General features: G+C 37.6%; 1 protein-coding gene across 4 annotated transcripts in view; it reads right to left on the bottom strand.

Moving 5' to 3' along the window:
- Positions 1-22,816, bottom strand: part of EFR3A (EFR3 homolog A) — a 106,137-nt gene that overhangs the window by 64,409 nt on the left and 18,912 nt on the right. For 2 of the 4 annotated variants that reach the window (XM_026495395.4, XM_057308164.1), the window contains 2 exons: positions 5,359-5,435; positions 953-1,080 (listed from right to left, as the gene is read on the bottom strand). In XM_026495395.4, the coding sequence (XP_026351180.1) occupies positions 953-1,080; positions 5,359-5,435 (205 nt within the window). Of the gene's footprint in view, positions 1-952; positions 1,081-5,290; positions 5,436-22,816 lie in introns of all 4 variants that reach the window. The other 2 variants (XM_057308165.1, XM_026495397.4) reach the window with 2 other exon arrangements.

The following is a 22,816-nucleotide window of genomic DNA, read 5'->3' as shown; positions in this document are numbered from 1 at the left end:
GAAGTATACACAAAAAGTGTACTGTACTACACCCCATTGTCTCCTCCCTTCCAAACTCTTCCAAGGCTTAACATTAGCTTTGTGTATATTTTTCTTTGGAAACATGGACATTTTCTATTTTCCAGACTTCTAGCCATCTACCTTTGTATCTGACCCAAAAGAGTTACTACAAGCAATGTGGCTGAAGTTTCCAATATAATCTATTTGTATTTGTAAATACTGAGTGTAAAAAACATCACCAGCAACAACAGACTATCATAAGGAAACATCTCATAAATTTAACCTTACAATTCATTAGATTTTAAAGCTTACACTAAAAATTAAAATTGACTTTAGATTACTTTATATAACTGTTAAGACTTGCTAAAATGTTCTAAGACGTAACAATAAGGAAGCAGAGAAAACCAGTATGACTTGAAGAATGGAGTACTCTAAGAAACGAAGATCATAAAATGAATATGGAAAAGTACTTATAATCCAAACTATCCAAGTTACTACCGTTCAAGCATAAAGAATGGAGTAAGACTGCAGATCTTTATTTACAGGTAGGTAGACAGCTAGCGCAGTTCCAAATCAGCATGCTTACGTTCTCTGGACCTTAATATCTACGCCTAATGTTCTCTTTTACTCTTCTACGGATAGGTAAATACACTAAGGGAGTCAATTTCTACTATTTCCGTTAAAGAAATATTAAAATACCAAAAATTAACAGATGCTTAAGCCAAAGGCAACTCTGTTAACTCACATGTGTCTATTCTTAAAACATGACCATCAGAAAAGTAATAAAAGCTGCAAACATCTATACGGTATACACATTTCCTTGTAAAACAGTATTAGGTTTTATCCTCCACACATCATCTTTGCATGACTCGATGACAAAACAATGTACAGAATGATTTAGCTTAGGGAGAATTTTCAGAGATACAGTATTAGCAGCAATTAGTTTCCTTACCCGGAACGATGTCTGACAACATCTCTGCTCAACCTTTCTGCTAAGTAAGAACCAATTCGATCCAGTTTCTCTGGAGCAGATACTGCATAAAACGTCAATTTCTCCATGTCTGCTTTAACAAGGCCATCCTAAAAATAAGAAGAACAGCAAGATAAATAGGCTATCTATATTTTCATAGTTATTTTTTATTTCTAAGCGTTGTTTGCTTCACATGTCCCCTTTTGGGATTCGTGATTAATCCATTATTTACGCTGAACTTTCTGGCTATAACCTCCTTACTGTAAATATGCACCATTCTGGCTACAGAATTTTCAGAAAGCTAAAGAAATGCCCCCAGTTAGGCAGAATATTTAAATATACCTTCACAAGCAATGAATTATTCTAACACCTTCCAAAATAAACAGCTCAACTAACTGCAATATGTAGGGAATGGGATGTTAATTTAGTGAAAAGGTTTCAAACAAATTTATTTCAATTTTAACATTTCACAATATGTTGTTAAGCCTATTTTACTCCTTTACATATACAACAGTGAACATGTTAAAATGATTCAAAAGTTGCTGATATCATCATAAAGCCTTCTTTTAATTAATAAATGAGAAGATATTCAGAACTGCATGAATCGCTTACCAATGTATGAAAACAACAAGAGGCCCCCAGTGTGGGATCGGCAAACTTTCATTTGTCTCTGCCCTCTAAAAGGTGACTGGCCACAGGTCTGATGGTACTCCCCACCCTCAGGCAACAAATCAATTATCAGCCTAAACGTTATGGTCATACATAGTCCAAGTAACTAAATGCTGTTGGGATTGTTAGAGGAGGTGGGAAGGGAGACAGAAAAATTATGTTAAATGGTGAATCTACAACTAAAAATTTAGAAATCTGCATTTTCAACTGGCTCCTCCAAATTCTCTGGCTACTTTGCCAATGCTCCATCGCCAACCCCTATTATTTTTACCTACTTGGTTTTCCTCAAACTTGCTACCTTGCCACCTCTCTTCCCGTTCTGACATCAGATGAGTTCTTCTCCTCCTCCTCAGAGAAGGTGGAAGTCATCAGATTAGAATTTACTGGCGAAAACACCCCTGCTTTCTCAGTGCCCTCTACAACAGTGGTTTTCAACCAGGGTGACTTCATTCCCCCAGGGTAATGTCTGGAGACATTTAGGATTGTCACTGCTGGGAGGTGGGTGGACTGGCACCTGCAGCAGAAGCCTGGGATGCTAATAAACATCCCACAATGCACAGGATAACCCAAAAGCAAAGAATTAACTGGATCAACAGAACCTGAATGAAGAAACCCTGCCCCATGGAAAGTGAAAGTGCCTTCTTTTTGGAGGACTCGTCTTGGAGAAATCAGTTTGCCTATGTTCTTGCTGTCTGCTTCACATAGCCCAGGATCTGGCTCCATCAAGTTAGGATGGCCTCTCTCTTTCCTGGTTCTTTAACCTCTCCCTCTTGGTTCCTCCACCTCATTACTTAAATATGACTGTCTTGCATCCATTTTTTTTTTTTATCCCTTAATAATTTTATTGAGGAATAATTTACACACAATAAACTATACCTAAGTATGTCATTTGAACTATGACAGTTGTGTATCTGTGAAACCACCACTAAAAAACAAGATACAAACATTTCTATCATCTGCAAAAGATTCCTTATGTCCTCTGCAATCCATCTCTTCCTCCAGGCAATCACGGCTCTGCTTTCAGCATTATCAAAAGCAGCACGCATCAAGGGAATCATATAGTCTGTGCATGACTCCTCTCACTCAACTCACCTCTGCCTGGGGATGCTTCTCTAGCTCACCTGGGTAACTCCTACTCAACCTACAGGTCTCAGTGGCCTCCAAAAAGCCTTCAATGCACCCTTCCCAACATCCCTTCAAAGCTTGGGTAAGAGGCTCCTCCTATATGCTCCTCTAGCTCACTGTACTTATCTCTATTACATTTTATCATACTGTTTTTCGCTCCCTAAGCAAATACTCATCAAGTGCTAACTATGTGCCAGGCACTGTCATAGACACTAGGGAAGAAAGGGTGAGCAAAGAATTATATTAACTCATTTAATCCTCACGAGAACCTTATGAAATATGCACTATTTATAATTTCCATTTCATGATGAGAAACTGAGGTACCTGTCCAAGATCACAAGGCTAGTAATTATTAAGACATGGTTTGGTCCCCCTCCCTAGATCACTCTTTGAAGGCAGGGACTATAACATACAGACCTCTGTACTCTGGGCAGTACGCCTGATCTATTTTTGATACATGATTTTTTATTAGCTTGTTTTTTTGTGGTTTTTTTTTTTTTTAAGATTTTATTTATTTGTCAGAGAGAGAGAGATCGAGAGAAAGCACAAGCAGGGGGAGCGGCAGGCAGAGGGAGAAGCAGGCTCCCTGCTGAGCGAGGAGCCTGATGCGGACTCATCCCAGGACTCTGGGAACACGACCTGAGCCAAAGGTAGACGCTTAACCGACTGAGCAACCCAGGGATCCTACTGTTGGTCAATAAATTAAACATAACAAATAAGGTCAAATGGGTTATGATTGCCACATGTATGCAAGGTTTATGTAAATTTTTTTAAATCTTGTTTTACAGATCTCCATTTGAACAAATCTTATCTAAATACTTGGCAATCAATCAACCAATACCTGGCAAAAATAAAGATTCTTTCTATAACCATTCTCTCTACCTGTCATTACTAATCTAATCTACCTGTCATCACTCCCATGGTCACAACTGTTCAAAACTCCCTCACTGCCTAGGAGTTAAAGTAGATAAAGGAGAAACTTTGTCTGTCATTCACATTCCTCCATAATCTGGCCTCCACCTTATCTTCAGTAACCATATGCCCCAGACTCCTCAGGGCAATGATGTGAATATTCAGTCTATTAAATGACATGACTGGAATTTCGAATCAGAAATCATGGTCAACATGATTACCACTCATTACCCTCTCCAATGAGGCTATATAAACCTTCATTTGAAGGTTCTTAATCTCAAATGTACCTCTTGCTTTCTCTTGCACCCCTCTGCCTTTTCTCTAGAGGCCCCTCACTTGCAATAAAGAGACTAATCTTACTTTTCCAGATGGCACACATCCTTCAAAGCTCAGCAAATCTCATTTCCTCCGAAAATGCTTCCTAGAGATTGCCAACCTACAGCAAAAACTCTCTGCTTTAAAGGTAAAAACTTTACCACCTGTTTTACTTAAAATTTTGCTTATGTATTAGGATTTAATATTTAGTATGCTGTTGCTTTATGTCAGTCAATGGATGGAAAGCTACTAAAGGCAGGTACCATATCTTCAGGCTTAATCTGCCACAAATTATCCAGGTACCTGGCAGCCAATAGTATGTAACAGATTAACCTCTTCTAAATGGCTGAATGTTTAAATCAAATTTGACTAAAAATGAGATATTTCATATGTCATGAAATATATAAATGTTAAGATAACCAAAAGGTTTCCATAACTGGCTATATTTTATTTTTTTGGTAAACATTTTTTTTTAATTTTTAAGTAATCTCTATACCCAACATGGGACTCAAACCTATAACCCTGAGATCAAAAGTTGTATGCTCTATGGACTGAGCCAGTCAGGTGTCCTGGCTACATTTTAAAATAAAGCAATTAAACCCATCTAACATTTTTTTGTTCATATCCATTTAACACTAGACTAAAGGAGTCTTGGAAAACTTAGGACAGTGTCAAACAGAATCATTCAAATCCAGTTGCTTTGAAAACAGTAATCTTCCATAATAAAGTAAAGGTTATAAAAAATTCACAAGCATTTAAGTAAAAAGAGAACAAACTGCCTGGAATATTATTCCTTTACTTCTCAATCCTCTTCTGAAAACTGTGTGGCCAAACTATTTACTCTTCAGATCTTGGCTTAGATTTCATTTCCTTAAGGCCTCTGTTCTCCAGGCCCACACGAGGCATCCTTCCGACCTGCTCCAGAGCGCCCTGCACTTCATCCCTCCGTCCCAGCATTCTCTCACACAATACTGTAATCGCCAATTTCCTTGTCTGTGAGCTCAGCGAGAGCAGAAAACCATGTCTGTGCTCACAGTTGTATTCTTAGCATTTCACACAAATAATCTGGCCCTAGCTCATAAATTTCTGAAAAGTATTACTTAAATATAGGAACTATCTAGACAAGAGAATACCATCTGTCCATCACCCCAGATGTATGGTTAATCTATGAAAAGGTTCTGAAAATTAGACGAGCAAGCATGGGTCATTTAAAAGTAAAAAAATAAAAGATAAGTATAAAAATACTAGTGTACACGATGAGATTTAGGGGTAAAAGTAGAGAAATGAAATTAGGGAAACCTTGGGGAGGTCAGCAGGGGAAGGATGGGTCAGCAAAGAGAAGGGTCAGTAGATGTAGATCAAATTACTTTGGGGTCTTCAGGGAATATGTTGTCCACCAGGCGTTTGTAGCGAGGACGCAGAGCAGAACAGCAGCAACACACTCCTGTCCAAAGAAGAACAAAATCACAAAGTACGAAGATTATTCATACTGCAAAACACCTAGAAATTCAGGTTTCTGGATATTAATGAGTTATCGAAAATAAAAAGAAAAACTGCAAACTGGCGCTAATAGAAAACAGAAATGCAAATTCCATTACTGACTGAGAAATGAAAAAACATCCTCTCCCCTCCCCAGAGACACCAGGTCAAAGTGAATATATTAGTGAATCATTCCAAAGTTCCAAATCAAATTGTTTAGGGGCATGTGTGTGTGTGTGTACGTGTGCACACACACATACACACATTCACACACACACAAAACCTACCAAATTCACCCTATAAAGCAAATATATTATCTGTACCCCCTTTACTTCCTTTCTAATCTTGTCTCCTATCACCTTCTGCATCCCCCAGCCCCACCCTCCCATTGCCTGGCCCAATCCACTCACAGCACCAGGCACAATGGTCTTGAAGGACAGTCTGCTCTTCCGTGGCTGGTACAATTCTACATAACATATCATATGAGGAACGACACTAGAGGAGGAAACAACCTCAAAGGAAAGTCCAGGAATTTCAAAAATGCACAAAGGTGCTCTATATAGTTTTAGTTGTTGGTATCTTGGAACGAGCAAGGGATTGGGATCCAGAATATCTGGGTTCATTCCAATTCTTTCCCTTAAGTGACTACATGGCCTTGGGTAAAGCATATCAGCTATCTGGGAAGAACCATGTAAGTGAGAATGATGAGTTTTCTTGTCCCGCAAACTAATAACAGGAATGCTGGTCTGGAGCCACTATAAAATTATCCCCATGATTTATGAAACTGGAATTATGTGTGTGTCTGTGTAAGTGTGCATTTGTATGTATTTAGAAACCAAAATATGGTATGAAAGACTGCTTGAGCTAGAAACTAAAAGAACTCAGATCTAAGCAGACTTCTACTACTATCTCACAGAGTAAGATTATGCAAGAGACAACTTCACCAGATCTCACTTTGCTCATGAAGTACGCATCATTTATGCATGCAGTCATATACCAAATGTCAACTGAGTGCCCGGCACTGGCCAAAACAAGGAAGACTGAGTCCAGATTTGCACTGGAGCAGAGTCGATAAAGTGATAAAAACAAGAGAGACTTAAGAATTGTACAGCATCTTCAGTGATCACAGAGCACTGTGCATATCTAAGAACATTCCTAGAAAACTAGTGAATTATTATTACCATTACTTTACAGGAGTGGGAAGTGCAGAACTGACCAAGTAACTTACTCAACCGCAATGGCTGGGTGAGAATCCAGTGTCTAATTCTGTAACCCCAAGCTCTTCCCACGGCACCACACATACTAGTGGTCAAATCAGTCAACACCCAAGTATTTCATTTGTACCTATTATGTGCCTACAACCATACTAGATGCCACAGATACAAGAAAGTGTAAGAGACAAGATCCCTGCCCTTGAGTTTATAAACTCATAAAAAAGATAGTGAATTAATTTCAGCACTATATACTTGGCACTAAGTGCTGATAATATAAAATGCTATCTATTGTTCAGGATGTTTTCTACTTTAACAGAAGAAAAAAAACTCCAAAGAGTTCATTGGGAAATTTTTCAAATTAATGAACACCAAAACACCTGAACTCTTTTTAGAATCCAAAAGCAAACACTGGTCCTATTATCAGAGGAAAAGAAGAGGGGAGGAGAGGGAGGAAAAAGCCAAGTAGCAAAAGTCATATGTCTCTGTCTACTACAACCAATATAAAAATACTTCAGATAAATATTAATACACTGAAATAAATTAAAATCAAATATGTATTGAGTGGTTATAATGCAGAGTACCAAGCTAGGTAATGCAATGATGAAAAAAGCTTGCAACCCAATAAGATTAAAAATACTCTGCTAATACTAATGCAAGGCCAAATATAGTACACTCAAATTGCTATCACAGCAAAGAGACCAGCAAGGGACAGAAAAACAAGTCTCACTGCTTCAAGTTCCTGATCAAAATGGTAAACTACGTTATTTTCAATAAGAAAAGATTCTTAATAGCTGTTAGGTTTCACTTACATTGACACTTTCAGATATCATACATTGCTTTTAGTTTAAAGAGGTTTTAGAAAAGATGTCAACTTGGAATACACACCAGATCCAGCTCCTACTTTCAGAAAGCTTAGGTCTACTGAGAGAAACAGGAGTAAAAATGAAAATGCCAAACAGTCAGTATGGGGTTAAAGGGCAGGTCTTTGGAGTAGGGCAGGCCAGGGGTGACCCCAGGGTCTCTTCCTGTCCAATGGGTAGGCAGGTTACTTTATCTTACTACACCTATGTTTCCTCATCAGTTAAATGGTATAATAATGCCTTCTTTGTACATACTGGGAAAATTAAAAATGAAATGGGTATAACATATAGCAAGCATTCAATGAAATGGTAGCTATAGTAATGCAATGAGAGAAGTACTACAAGTGGTAAGCAGAAGGTTCTTGAGGGCCCTAGGGATAATCTTCCTGACAGTATGAAAACCTTGCTGCAAAGAAATCATCTAAAAAAAATCACACCTGAAACTAACATAACATTGTATGTCAACTATACTTGAATAAAAAAAAAAATCTCAACAAATTCTGTATGTGGTTCACGGTAAGTTTTCAGAAACAGATCAGTACCAGTTTGGAGGAGGGGGGCAGTGAAATGTCATTTTCTGAGCATGATGTGTGCAGCATTATACTAAGTATTTTCCGACATTCCTCACTCCTACACCAACTCTCTGAAGCGGTTACCATCATCTCCCTCTGATAAATGGGCAACAGGCTCAGGGAGGCCATCTGTCCAAGAGCACCCAGCTGGTAAGGAGCATAGCAGAGTCCAGCCCAGAGCGGATGACTTCAAAGGGTAATTGCCCTTTTACATGCAAGTACTAGACAATTTCTAAACTAAACATTTTAGTTCTCCACAAACCATGACCCATGATCATGACTGCAGGAGTGAGTCTGACCCACAGACCAGGAATACACTACCATACAGGGAAGTAAATGATCAAAGTGAGTTTCTCCAGAAAACCCAAAATGAAACAGAAACACCTTCCTGACTACTTATTCTGAATGAAAGGCTACCAACTAGAGAGAAGATACATGAAACCAGAATTAAATTTTTTTAATTTACTGAGATTTCATATTGATGATAAGGTTAAAATGACTGTGGCATCAGTAATCACGAAAGAAACACTATTAACTACTTTCCAGAAGAGAACACTGTACTTGTAAACCTCACAAGAACAAGTAAAATGAAATCATTGGACCTACTCAGCCAGAGAAATGGGGTTGACTCCCTTGTCGAAGGCAGTTCATAGGGCTTGTCAAGTTCAGCTGCAGGCACTTGAATGTAGTCTTTCATGTTGTAAGAGACTATTGTCTAGTTGATCTTCCTGCTTCTAGATCCTTTTCCTACTGCTCAGGAAGTGCCTAGTTCACTTCACTTGTAATTAATTAGCAGAGGGTACTAACGGACTGTAACTTATCTAACTGGTTGCTGACATCAAGTGTAAAGCTATCAAGAACCTGATAATATCCATATCAAATTCTGCTGCCAAGACCAAAGAGCTTAAACAAGATACTACAAAAGTGCATGTTGCTAGTTTAATAAAAGCAGATTTTCAGTTTAATAAGATGGGAAAATAAAGCTACTTACACCTTTTTTCCTGAGAGCATTCCTTCAATTCCTCCTCATCCTTGTTTCTAAATCCCTTCCTACAAACTCATCTGAGCCCCAGACCACCCTATTTTTGATCCTTTCCCAACTTTCTCCTTCCAAAGGACTAAGCATATCACAGAATGCCTCAAGCAACTGGCAAGTCTGAGCAATCGATAGGAATTCTTCCATTACATTTAATTCTAGTACGTAAGGAGAAGGAAGTCCACTGTTCTTCCGGAATGGGTAGAATTCAGAACTTTGCTTGTGATATGCCAGTACTAACAGCAAATCTCAAGTGGGGTAACTCTAGAAAAATGGAACACGGGCACAGCTGGCAACAGAAAAATTGACCCCAAAAAAGTACCAAGCTACATATTATAGTAGTGTACAGGAAGGCTCATGGAGCACTCTGATTAATGGGCTTTCTGAGTACTACCTCCCTCCCTACCTCTCAGAGTTAGGGGTACTAAATCATATATATATGTATATATGTAGTGTCTACAATGTAGAAGTCATGTAGCATATTTTTTTAAAGCAAATTTCGCATATTCTTAAATTAACCATTTCTTCTTTAAAGACACCCCAAGACAATTTCTTCTCCTTAGCTCCCCTACCATCATTCTCATGGGGATTCACCAATGTCTCCTGGTCCTCATCTCAGGCAGGAATGAGCTGTACTAACCTGTGGCAACCTCCGTCTTCTTTGATGGTGAGGTGTTAAATTTAATTTCCAACCCATCCTGGCCCACAGAGGCATTCATAGAAGGACCTGAGTAGCTGCACAGGAAACCTCACAGCTGAACCAAAAGTAGGATGAATCAGGCACGTGAGTGCACAAAGGTGCTGGGAGAATTCTGCTCAATGGGCCAGTATTCTAAGTGGTTGGCCCACCAGTGTGCACTTCTAGTTTGTGATGACATTTGCTTTCCTACACAGCTCTGCGAGTGTGGGGGGTTTGGATAATTAATAAAGATTCCTTTTAAAATAAGCTACTTATATTTTCAATAAACTATATAATCTAATGATAAGTTAAACTTAACTGGAAATATTAAAGTCTCCATAATTAAACTATTAATGTCTCTATGATTAAACACCAACATAGCACTGGGTACTTGGGATAAAACTATCTTCTAAAACAAAAATAAGGTACTACTAACACTGTCACTGGAGTTGAAGAATGCTTAGATCCTATTATGGGAACCAGCTGTATGACTTTAAATTAGGTTTATTTTATGATCTGTAGAAGCAGAATATAGTGGTATCTGTATCTTCTACACAGCAATTATATTATCTCAATTAATTCTTACAAGTAATATATTGGGAATTCACTGGGATATTTAGGGCTTATTAAATTTCATACTTTTAAATGGGAATGGCTAAGATTATAGGATTTTGGTTCTTTATGCCTTCAATGTATATTTCTACAACTGTAACAATTTATTATACTTATTTATATACATGTCTTCCTTTACCACTAGGATAGGAGTCCCTCCAACATAAAGTCCATATATCTTATTTGTTGTTGTGCGTGTCTGGCATATGGCAGACATTTATTAAACTGTTTCTTCATTAAATGAATGAAGACCCAAAGTTTACTGAGAGATTAAACAAATTTAATATCTGCTCTGATATGTGCTATAAGAATAAAAATATTCATCAAGAAAGTACACTGTCCACCACAAAACACTAAATCCAAGAATAACAGGAACTCTCTGACAAAGAGATGACAACGTTGACTGAATCACTTTAAACAACTCATATTTTATTTTTAGGCCTAATGGAGGCCATCCATAATCAAGGTGAAAAGGGACAGACTGTTTTTCTATTAGAAGATTTTAAAACATTCATCACTTCAACAACTGTAGTTCTACGGTATCCTGAATCCTGGAAGAATGAGCATCACATATATTTTCTCCAAGGTTAAAATTAAAAGTCAAGTTACTTATTCAGTTAGTGTTAAAACAATACAATTAAAAGGGTTCAGTAATATTACAGTCCCACTCATACATATCCCTCCCAAGTACCAAAAGCTTAATGTAGAAACATGCATATACACATACACATATATGTATATTCTACATATAAGTCTATAATAGAGAGGTTACTCCTGCACTTCAACATATATACAGCCACCGTGGGAAGAACTACAGGGGATTAAAAAGGTAACTGTCTACTTAAAAAGACAAAGGTTTAAAAATTGATTTTGAAATAAGATTTGGACAACATCTAAGGACAAGGGATATCCAGTGTATAAGGGTCACCCATACAAGTTCAAAAGGGAAGAGAAAGCACTTCTAGCTCAAGTGAAGAAAGGTTTTACGAAGGACACAGGATTTGAGCTGAGAGCTCCCATGAAGAACGAATACACTGAACTGTAAGGATAAACTGGGGACAGGAAGGACAATTAGTCAGATGGAACAGTGCAAACATCACTGTGGAGGATGACACGTGGAAAAACCAAAATGCATTTTCTAATGGCCCACAGCTTAAAAAGGAAGGAACGTGGGAGGTGGCACAAAGGAAGCATCAAAAGGGTTTGGTGACTAATTAGATATGGGGTCAAAGAAACGGGAACAAAATAGTCTTATCTTCAGGAAAGTGTTCCTTTTAAGAGGATTTTAATCCATTAGAGGAATATTTTATTACACGACTCTTTCCACTTGTAATTCTACACCTTCTCTCCTTTCGTTCTCAATTTCACTACTTGTTCTTTATTCCCAGGCACGTAAACTTTATGGAAAAAGAGGACAACAAAGGCAATAAATAGAACTAAAGCTCCAATTCTATTTTTAAAAAAGATGCTCTTTCCATTACAATGCAATATTTGGCTGTACAACAGCAATACGCAGACAAATCTCTGATACACTTTCAAAATTACACAGAAATACATACTGTCTGCAGGAAAAAAAAGCTTTTTTCTGAGTCAACAAGTGATTGGTCTATACTCCACATCTGTTTACCCCCACTATCACAATTTTTAAAGAAAAAATAAGTATAAGACATTCTCCTAGTCAATTTATAGATTTATACTTAGATTTAACTTTACAGTATACTATCATACTTCACTGAAAAAATTAAATATTCCTCAGCAGAGTTTCCCAAAACAGAAACAATAAAAAACAGAATAATCCTGGCTTTTAGAAAATATAATCCTGCAAGGTTCCATTTGGAAACCTTCTGGAATCATCATACAGAACTAAATTACCACAAATACTAAAATCAGAAAATACAATTCTCTATTCATTTCCTCTGACATTGGCCTAAACAACAAATAAGAAAGGATCAAATGGATGACAGAAACCAGAGCTGCGACCAGGTAAGAAAAGTACTCATACCTGTCTCTACCACGGTCAGGACGTAACATGTGGTTCATCCCCACTTCTAAGACCGTATGAATCCCTGGACCCTGCATGCCACAGGCCTTCCTCAAACGTGCTCAGGTGGCAATCCTGGAAAGGGAGTACAGCACTCCTGTGTCCCAATTTCCAGAGGTAAGTAATTAGATGAGGCAAATTGAAAACTGAAATGGTATGGGATTCCCTTATTTAATATATAAAACACTGACTAAATGTCTTCTATGATAATGTCAGTAGTACTGTTAAGAACTATAAAAAGAGGGGCACCTGCATGGCTCAGAGGGTTAAGTGTCCAACTCTTGATCTCAGCTCAGGTATCGACGATCTCCTAGTCGTGAGTTCAAGCCCTATGTCGGGGCTCCATGCTGGGCATAGAGACTATTTTTTAAAAAATTATAAAAAGAATCACGTTTTCTGCATGTATAATGTTTTAAAGAGAACAGAAAGTATGTGAGCAACAACCTTCCTCATCCAAACCATGGTACTATTATACAGATATTTACTTTGCACAATTAGCAGGTTTCAGGGGAGGGGAGAATTATAGAGTGGTTGAAGATATATTTAAAAATCACGATTAAGAGGGAGAAAAATAGGGGCGCCTGGGTGGCACAGCGGTTAAGCGTCTGCCTTCGGCTCAGGGCGTGATCCCAGCATTATGGGATCGAGCCCCACATCAGGCTCCTCTGCTATGAGCCTGCTTCTTCCTCTCCCACTCCCCCTGCTTGTGTTCCCTCTCGCTGGCTGTCTCTATCTCTGTCAAATAAATAAATAAAATCTTTAAAAAAAAAAAAAAGAGGGAGAAAAATAGAGAAAGGGCAAAAGGTAAATCAGACTACACAGAATTTATAATGGAACTGATAAACTAAAACACTAAGCACTGATGTGTTTTAAGAGTCTTACTTAAACCGCAGGCTAACAAAGACCCTAGCAGCAGCAACAACAAAACCCTAATCTTAAAAGGAGACCGAATGCACAACTGGGGGAATATGTGGCCAAGTCTTATGGGTTCTGACAGTTTTCATCTCTGGAGTATATTTCAACAAATCGATTGCTGGAGCTCTCCTACGAAAAAAAAAATCTTATTTTCCACTTCTCAGAGCAAATCTTGGTAAATATACAACAAAGATAGCCGGGAAGTACAGAAGCATCTTACTGTAAGGGTAAAAAGTATTCTTCAAAGTAAACAGAAACGGAGATCTATGTGTATCTAAAGGACTAATGGCAAGTTCCTTTAATTTGAAAGATGACAAAAGAAACTGCACTTACAACTTTCCTTTAGTTAGAATTTCTTGTAAAGAACCTTAGCATGAATGAGGATTCACGAACGCCATGGAATATTGGTTTTTATGCCTTTTTGAAAACTGCTTTTGTTCCATTAATGCCTATACATAAGCAAATGGCCCAGGAATTCTCAAATTTTTTGGAAACAGCCAAAACCTTCCATAGTTCAACAATAAGATTAAAACAAATTAAAAATTCCACATAAAAACACAAAAATTCTCATTAAAAATAAAGATGCTACTAGTGTTTTCTGTAAGAGGATGCCGGAACGTGGGGGTTAGAAATCAAAATACAGAAAGAGGCATGACTTTAACACCACGAAGATAAGACTGCAGAGGCACTGAAGGACCTCTACGGAGAAGTGAAGGCAAGAACTCAATTCGCAAATCAGTGATTCAGATGCTTCTAAGGTCCTGGTTGCTCAGTACTTGAGTATCTTTAGATTGACTGAAGATGCTATTAATAATTATGCGGGACCAGTGGTAAAGGTCTTGGCCGTCCCAGGCAACCCAGGACCTGTGGTTTTCCTACTTACTCTCTTAGAGTGAGTACTGGGACATGTCTAAGGGCACCAACAAAATAGTCAGATTTTCTATTATAGCTACCAAATGAGGAAAAGCAGCAACAATCTGGTCAAGGAGGATAAAGAGAAAGGTAAAAGAAAAAAAAAGAAAAAGACTAGTAAAAAAATAATAGAGTAAAAAAAAAATGAGTGTATCTAGCTTTAATTTTTCTTGTATATGATAATAACGACTTTAATATATCAATTATTAGTTGCAATAATTTTTTATAGAGCTCATTAACTGATAAATACCCTGGACATTTATAATTAAATGTTTTACAAGATGCCTACTACAGTCAACGTACTAAGCTAGGCATTATTGAGACGTGTTAATTCACAAAATTAGCTGCTAACATCAAGACTTACAAATAAATGCAAGATTATAAGGAATCAAAGTTACCGAAAACAAGGATTCTTTCACTAAAAATGACAGACAGACACAAACAAAATCATAATAATAGCAAGTGATTGAATTCACCCTCAGTCTCTGGGTAGAATTATATATACCCAATTAGGCTGATTTTTCCACCAAACTCTTAACACTATCACGCCAGAAAACAATTACCACCATCCTCAATTTCCCTAACGAAGTCACTACTCACAAGTCTTCTACTGTGTCAATGTGTTTATTCTCTTCATGAGGTTACCTCATAAGAAATCCTATGTAAACAATGCTTCTATAGTACAATTAATGCTTTTCTTAGGGTGCTTTATAAGCCATCTGAAGAACAGTCTCCTGGAGTATTTTTTTTTTTAATTGAATACTCTGGCCCCACCCAGGACCTTCTGAGTCAATCTCTAGAGATGGATACCAGAAATTCTATTTCTAAAAATCACCCTGGTTTCCTACTATGACCCTCATGCACACCCAAATTTGAGAACCACTGCTCTAGGGAACCACTCCCCTTGTATAATGATTTAAAGAAGCACGTGACCTTTTCTTACTGTGTACTTGGGACACTGTCCTTATCTAAGTTATGCAACGGACAAACGTTGTAATACAGGCTATACCTTAAGATCATCTAGTACATGACAATAAATCAATCACATAAAGCGCTAAATACAATGACAGAAATGACAAATGCGAGGGCATTTGGAAACCATTTCACAGAAGATGCTGCTGACATGATAAAGACCTAGCGCAGCCAACACCACGCCGGTGTCTGCGGCTGAGATCTCCAGAACTTCCTCATTACTCTGAAAGGCTGCCACCACAGCTCCCTGCGGACTAGATTTTCTAAGTAACTCATATAAATGCTACAAATAAATCAGGGTGACATACTAAATGGCCTTTAAGATCCTTAGTATTGCAAGCAAAGGAAAACAAACGATCATGATCAGGCTTTGCAAATTTTTTGTAAAACTAACAAGACCTTTGAAATGTTCCCATAAAAGACTGCTCTGGTATGCTTCTCTGTATTTCATGCCACTGTGTCCTTCAAATTATCATAGTCCTCAGAATTATTTTACATGAAACAGGTAGAGAAAAAGCCATAGTTTGTAAAAATGATTCTATTCTCCTGTCCCCACCTTTTCTAGAGAAGACTTCTGTTATAAGAAAGAATGACTTTTTACTGGTAGTGAGTCCAGATGAAGGAACTGAGCATGGCCTAAATAAAACATACGACCCCAATCTCTATCCTTTGCATTTCCTTACACAATGCCCAGAACACAGTGAGTGCTCAGTATTTGTTGAATGAACGAACAAATGAACTCTTAATGGTTTCTTTATCAGATCTGCCTTCCGCAAGTCACTCTTTCTGCTTTTATAAGTATATTTGGGTCAGAAGCTGCTCTCTACGTGGCCACAGTGGGGTTACCAAGAAGTTAGGAGTCAGGATGTCCTCCTTGAAGAAGGCTGGGTAAGTATGTCTGCTCTGCCAACCTGGGATGTCCCTTAGACACACTGTTGAAAAGTCTAGATTTGGAGGACAAGAAACCCTTGACACTGGCATTAGACTGATTTTTATATTTCTCTCAGTTGGTTCCAAATGCAGAAGGAGACAAGGGTGTATTATAACCTTCTTAAATAAATCAACAAACACCTATGCCTCAGAAAAAGATCTGATTTGGAAAAACTCATATACCTAATCATATTTATTCTTTTAGCAAGCTTTTAATAATTTGCCTGCCATGCCCTAGGCTAAATGCAGAGCATACAAATCCAGGCCGCAGTCTCTGGCCTTCAGCAGCTCATGATATGGTGGTGGAAGAGAAGTCTGGGTGGTAACAGCTATGGCGCACCAGGATGCTCTGGGAGAACAGCAGCACAACACCTAACCTTCCTGCAAGAAGTGCTGACTAAGTCTTGAAGAAAAACTAGGAAGTAGGCCAAGAGAAGAGGATTATCATTCCAGGTGGAAGAAGCCACATATGTTAAAAGTTTTGAGGTTGCAACAAGAGTGTGGTTTTAATTTGCAAACCTGCATAAAGTTCTGCAACCTCAGAGAAGGCTAGACAAACCTGCAGGAAGTAGACCTGGAAACCAACTGAATGTAGATGATGAAGAGGGAAGAGTCAAAATAACAAGGAGATGGGACAGTTTGGAGAAATGGTTGGATGGTGCTGTCACTGACCAACAAGGAACAGAGGAAGATACATTTGGGGTGGGAGGAGGGTATCAAAAAGGAGAGAAAGAATTCTATTTTGCAAATGTTCAATGAGGTAACTACATGAAAGTAGGAGATCCCATAGTAGGCAAGTGATTTAGACCAGAAATATAAATTTAAGAACCAAAAACATAGGCGATAGCAAAGCAGCTAGCTGGGAATCACCAAAGACAAATGGGAAGGAGTTAGGGGGCACCCTGGGGAAAGTAAACATATAAGGGATGACCAGCAGAGGAGGAAGTGGAAGAGAAGACAACTACAGAAACAGGAAGAAAACTATAAAAGAATAGTGTCAGAGGGGCGCCTAGGTAGCTCAGTGGTTAAAGCATCCAACTCTCGATTTCAGCTCAAGGTCATGATCTCAGGGTCCTGAGATCAAGTCCCACGCTCAGCAGGGAGTATGCTTGAGATTCTCTCTCCCTCTCCTTCTGCCCCACCCCCTGTGTACACAAGGCTGTCTTTCTAAATAAATAAATAAATAAATAAATCTTAAAAAAAAAAAGAACAGTGTTAGAAAAACAAAGGAGTTTTCCACATCTTGTACCTTCTACAAAAGTACCAATTACTTACAAATAAGGACTTCAAACAATACTCAAAAAAATGGAAATTAAGATCATTTTTAAAAACAAAAAAATCTCAGATTTCACGGTAATGTGAATTAAAATTTCACGATGGATTAAACATTTTGACCAAAAATAAATCACAGCAGTGGCAGTTTCAGAATATACAGACTGAAAATCACTGTTCAAGAGACTCTATAATTGATGTGGGGGGGGGAGAGACTGAGCACATACTTTATGATTATGGTTCTTATTAAAAATGTCAGATAATAGAAAAGATTAGTAATAAAGATCTAGTAATATTTCACTACTGTTTAAATCAGTTTTTAGTAAGATACAAATCTTTTACCTAAAATATAGAACTAGATTATGTTCTATAATTTTGAGTAAATAATAAAGGATAAAATAGTTGACTAGAATGAGATAATCACAAAACAAGAGTTCTACTAAAACAAAGATCAGAAAAAGAAAATTTTACATCTGTGGAATACCTACCCTTCATTTGGCACTTGAGTGTTGAATGTATAACTAAAGCAGAGATTTCTTCTAATAAGATCAAGAATTGGTCACTAGTCTTATTCTAATAAGAGATAACAGTTTAACAAAAGCTCCACATTTGGGGAGTTTTTCCAAGACAGACATTCAAAGAACATTTTAACTATCTCATGGACTAGTCAACCAACCAAATTAGGCTTATAATGTGCCTTCTACATGGAAGGTGCCAGAAATGCAAGAGGTATATATTCAGGAAGTTCTCAATCTGGAAAGATAAAATTCAAAAATTCTAGTTGTCACACTGTATTTTTCATCATGAAAGATAATTTTAAGATTGGGGTTACAGAACTACTGTCAGTTATGTTGGGGAAGTTACGATGAACAGGAAGTTCTAAAAGGCTGGAAGTTGACAAGGTTCTCACAGCTCTGCAATCTCACATCCATGTCTGTTCTATCACTTGGTTTCATGTGTCACAGTAGTTTGAGTTTCCTAAGAAGGGGGCCTATATCTACCTAACAGAGCTCCTTTTTCCCTTTTATTGAAATAATGAACAAATGAAAATTCAATTTCCAATAAGTAGAGATCAAAAAGCACAAATCAATAAACACCAACCACTAACAAAATTATAAATTAAAGATTTGTGAGGTTTTTTTTAAGATTTTCTATTTTTAAGTAATCTCTACACCCAACATGGGGCTTGAACTCACAATCCCAAGATCAAGAGTCACACACTCTACTGACCGAGCCAGCCAGGCACCCTAATCTGTGAGTTCTTAATACACCTATATTGGCTCCTAAGACTGTCTTGCATTTTATTTTATACGAGTATATGCAGGACCACCTATAACCAAGTAATGTCATATTTATTTTGGTGACCATGTTTACTTCTGTGTCTAAAGCCACAGTGGCACCAAGTAATCTTCTAAAGTAAGAATATTAAACTTTTCATAGAGTATTTTTCAACCTAGGATGTAAGAACATTGTCAGGGTCAGAAATTTTGAGTTGGGGAAACATCAACCTAGAAAGATTTCTAATCATTGCCACAAACCTCTGAATTTAGCTCATTTAACAATTCTATAGGTTAGATATAGAAAAGGCAATGTTCTGCATATCACATCTTCAAAAGCGTAAGTAAACTAACACATATGAAGAAGAGGGCAGGATTCTCTCTCGCTGTTCCTTTCCCCAGCCAACCTACTCACCCCCTGCGTCAGCCTGGCATTATTCATCAAGGAAGTTGCTGATGACCACCTGATGCTGGGCACAGTCCACTCTTCTCTGCCACAACCACCACCACTATGTGTTTAAGGGACCTATTGATCCATTTTTCTTAGGGGTCTATAAACTCCTCAAGGACAGGGCTGTGGTTGACTCATTTCTGAAAGACTCAGGGCAATTTTGAAAGGGTAAGGATTCAGAAATGTCTAGAATGCAAGCCTACAGTGATATACATTTTTCCTTTCTGTGAAAGCAAAACGAAATCTTGGAAATTTGTGGAGTCCTCTTTGATATATGAGAATCAAGACAATCTTTCTTTAGATTAAATTAGTGGTAGTCAAAATACTACAACAGAGGGGCACCTGGGGTGCTCAGGGGGTAATCCCAGGGTCCTGGGATCGAGCCCTGCATCGGGATCCCTGCTCTGCTGGGAGCCTGCTTCTTCCTCTCCCACTCCCCCTGCTTGTGTTTCCTCTCTCACTGGCTGTCTCTCTCTCTGTGAAATAAATAAATAAAATCATAAAAACAAAATACTACAACAGAAAAAGAGCATTTGACCCCCACTTAAAATACATAAAAATTTAAAGTGGTTATCACACAAACTTGTAGTTGTGTTTCTTGAGCTGTACAGAAAGTAAATTTTGGCAGCAGGCAGGTATATAGCTTCAATAGAATTTTTAGTATTTGGCACCATGTGTATGCCATGATATTTCATTTTCCAGTACTGTGTCACAATAAAGCTTTAAGGCTTTGATTTCATGATCATACAAAAAAAAATAAGGTACTAACACATTTTTTCTCTCTTAAATTTCATCATTGTTGAAATGTGCTACCATAACATTAAAAAAAGCAATATCATAGTCTGTTGATCTTAACTATAAGTAGTATATATCTACAAATAAGTTAAACTTGAAATTACAGAAGAGACAAACTGGCCTTTTAAAATCAACATAATACATTCTGAAACTCTGTGACTAATACACTGCAATCTGAGATCAATAAATTAAGCCTCTGAAACAGCCATCAGAATATTTGAACTAATGCTCCATTTTGCCTTTCATGATTTTTAAAGCATGCATAATTTTTAAGCCATGATGTATATCAACATTATGCTGGTATGTTCACTGTATACATTACTGTTCTCTGTTCTGTGCCTTATTAGCAGAATCTGGAGAAAGAGAGAGGATCTGGAGATTTTGTTTATTTTAAAGTTCCTTCAGCCAAAGGGGCGCCTGGCTGGCTCAGTTGGTGCAGCATGTGACTCTTGATCTCAAGGTTTTCAGCTCAAGCCCCACACTGGGGGCAGAGATTACATTAAAAAAAAAAAAAATCTTTAAAAAAATTATATATAAAGTTCCTTCTGCCACAGAAAACAAATCATTTATTCTTTAGAACTTTTCCATTCAGATTTTTGTAAAAGAATATTTGTATCCTTTTTATGTTCTTGTGTTTTCTATTTAATGAACTTTGAAATCTAGTCAAAATTTCTTCATAATCATTTCTATGTAATCCTCTGCATGTTCTTCATTACATTTTAGTGGTCAGAAATGGGGTACAATGCATTAACTGTCTGCAAGAGCTAAGGAGGTATTTTACTGTTAACTGAAGAGTGTTTTGCCCTACTTCATGGATTCTACAAAAATGAACTGCTGTGGGTCTAACTGTAGATGGACTGTGGTATGGTATATTTGAAAGCTGCTAAATGTAATTCATAACAGTTAACAAAAACCTTCCTTCCTTTAGTTAAAAAAATGCTTAGCACAGAATGTCACACAGGAAATGTTAAATATCAGGTACTACTCAAATATTGAAAGGACACCATATAAAAAACGATGGCATCATGGGATGACCACAAAGAACAGAACTTATGATAGAAGTAGGCAAAAGTATTGATAATTCCCTGAGAGCTTCCCACAGGATCAGCTACCAGTTGCTGTTAAGACTCAAACTAGAGATAAAACTAAGTAACTTAAGATTTCTTCACTCAAAATGCACATGACATTCTGTCTTAAATGCAAACATTAATGAATACCAATTATTTGAAAAGTACTATAAAAGGTAATGCAGAAGTACAAGAAAAGACCAATATTTGCAGTGGAAAATATTACTTAACAAGGACTCGTATGTTTGAAAGGGTAGAAGAAAGACCCACATGGACACAGTATTAATAAAATGAAAGAGAAGTGAGAAATTAAATTCCAACAAGAAAAGTCTAAGATTGATTCTTAGAGGATGAGAACAGTGAGCTCAGCCAAGCATGAATGCAAAGTAAATAGACGATTCCTTAGAGATCAGAAGGAAACATTTTTGTGAGCTGAAATGATCAGGAAAGTTTCTCATTGCAAAAGAGCTGATCTATGAGCCAGCCTTTCAACAACAGGAAGAAAATGAACAGAGGTTAACAGGGAATTCCAGAAAGGCTGGGGAAAACAAAAGCTATCTTGGAGTAGCAAAATGACTAATGCAGCTGATTCAGCTGTGGGGCCTAGGAGAAAAAACCCACCAGAATGATAACTAGCAGGAGCTGTACGAATGCACATATTAATATACGGAGTTCTCTCGCCTCAAAATTTTAGAAGATCTTGGACACACGGATGAGAAGTTTCACTTCGTACACAATATGAACAACCCAAAATGTATGAGCAGGGAAATGGCATTATGAAACTATGTAATTATGAGTTTAGTCTGTTGACTGTGTCAAAGGATTAAAAAAAATCACTTGGTGAAAAACTTTAAGATAGCCACAGTCACAGCTATGAGGGAAAATGCAAAATCAAGGACAAAGTAGGGAGATCTTTCTATTAAAATCTGGTTTAATACAACGGTACCTAAAAAAGCATTTAATGTACTAAACACAGCACAAAGAGTAAAGTTTAAAAAATATAATCAGATTTTCAGATTTATATTAAAATAACTTTAGTTTCTTTTTTTTAATTTTTATTTTTTTATATTAGTCACCATACAGTACATCCCCAGTTGTTGATGCAATGTTCCATATTTCATTATTTGCATATAACACCCAGTGCACCATGCAATATGTGCCCTCCTTAATACCCACCCCCTCCCCTCTGAAGCCATCAGTTCGTTTCCCAGAGTCCACAGTCTCTCATGGTTCACTCCCCCTTCTGTATACCCCCCCTACATTCTTCCCTTCCTTCTCCTACCGATCTTCCTATTTCTTGTGTTCTTTTCTTTTTTTTTTTTTTTTAAAGATTTTATTTATTTGACAGAAAGAGACACAGCGAGAGAGGGAACACAAGCAAGGGGAGTGGGAGAGGGAGAAGCAGGCTTCCCGCTGAGCAGGGAGCCCGATGCAGGGCTTGATCCCAGGACCCTAGCTAGGATCATGACCTGAGCCAAAGGCAGATGCTTAATGACTGAGCCACCCAGGCGCCCCTAGTTTCTTAATTAGATGTAAATTAGTATCATTTCTGAGTATATAAAATTATTGACGGCAGGATCTAGAAATGATTCTTATGGTATAAAAAGCTGATTATCAAAAAAAAATTTAAAAGCTAATATCATAGTTTGGTAATAAATAACCCCTACACTGGTCCTTAGTTTTCATGAGAAACAATCTACTAAACATTCTTTCCATGGCCTGTTTTTATGGTATATGAATA

Source organism: Ursus arctos, unplaced genomic scaffold (genome assembly GCF_023065955.2).
Source record: "Ursus arctos isolate Adak ecotype North America unplaced genomic scaffold, UrsArc2.0 scaffold_6, whole genome shotgun sequence".
NCBI lineage: Eukaryota > Metazoa > Chordata > Mammalia > Carnivora > Ursidae > Ursus > Ursus arctos.
The sequence above is the reverse complement of the archived record's forward strand: the minus strand, read 5'-3'. Positions and strand labels throughout refer to the sequence as shown.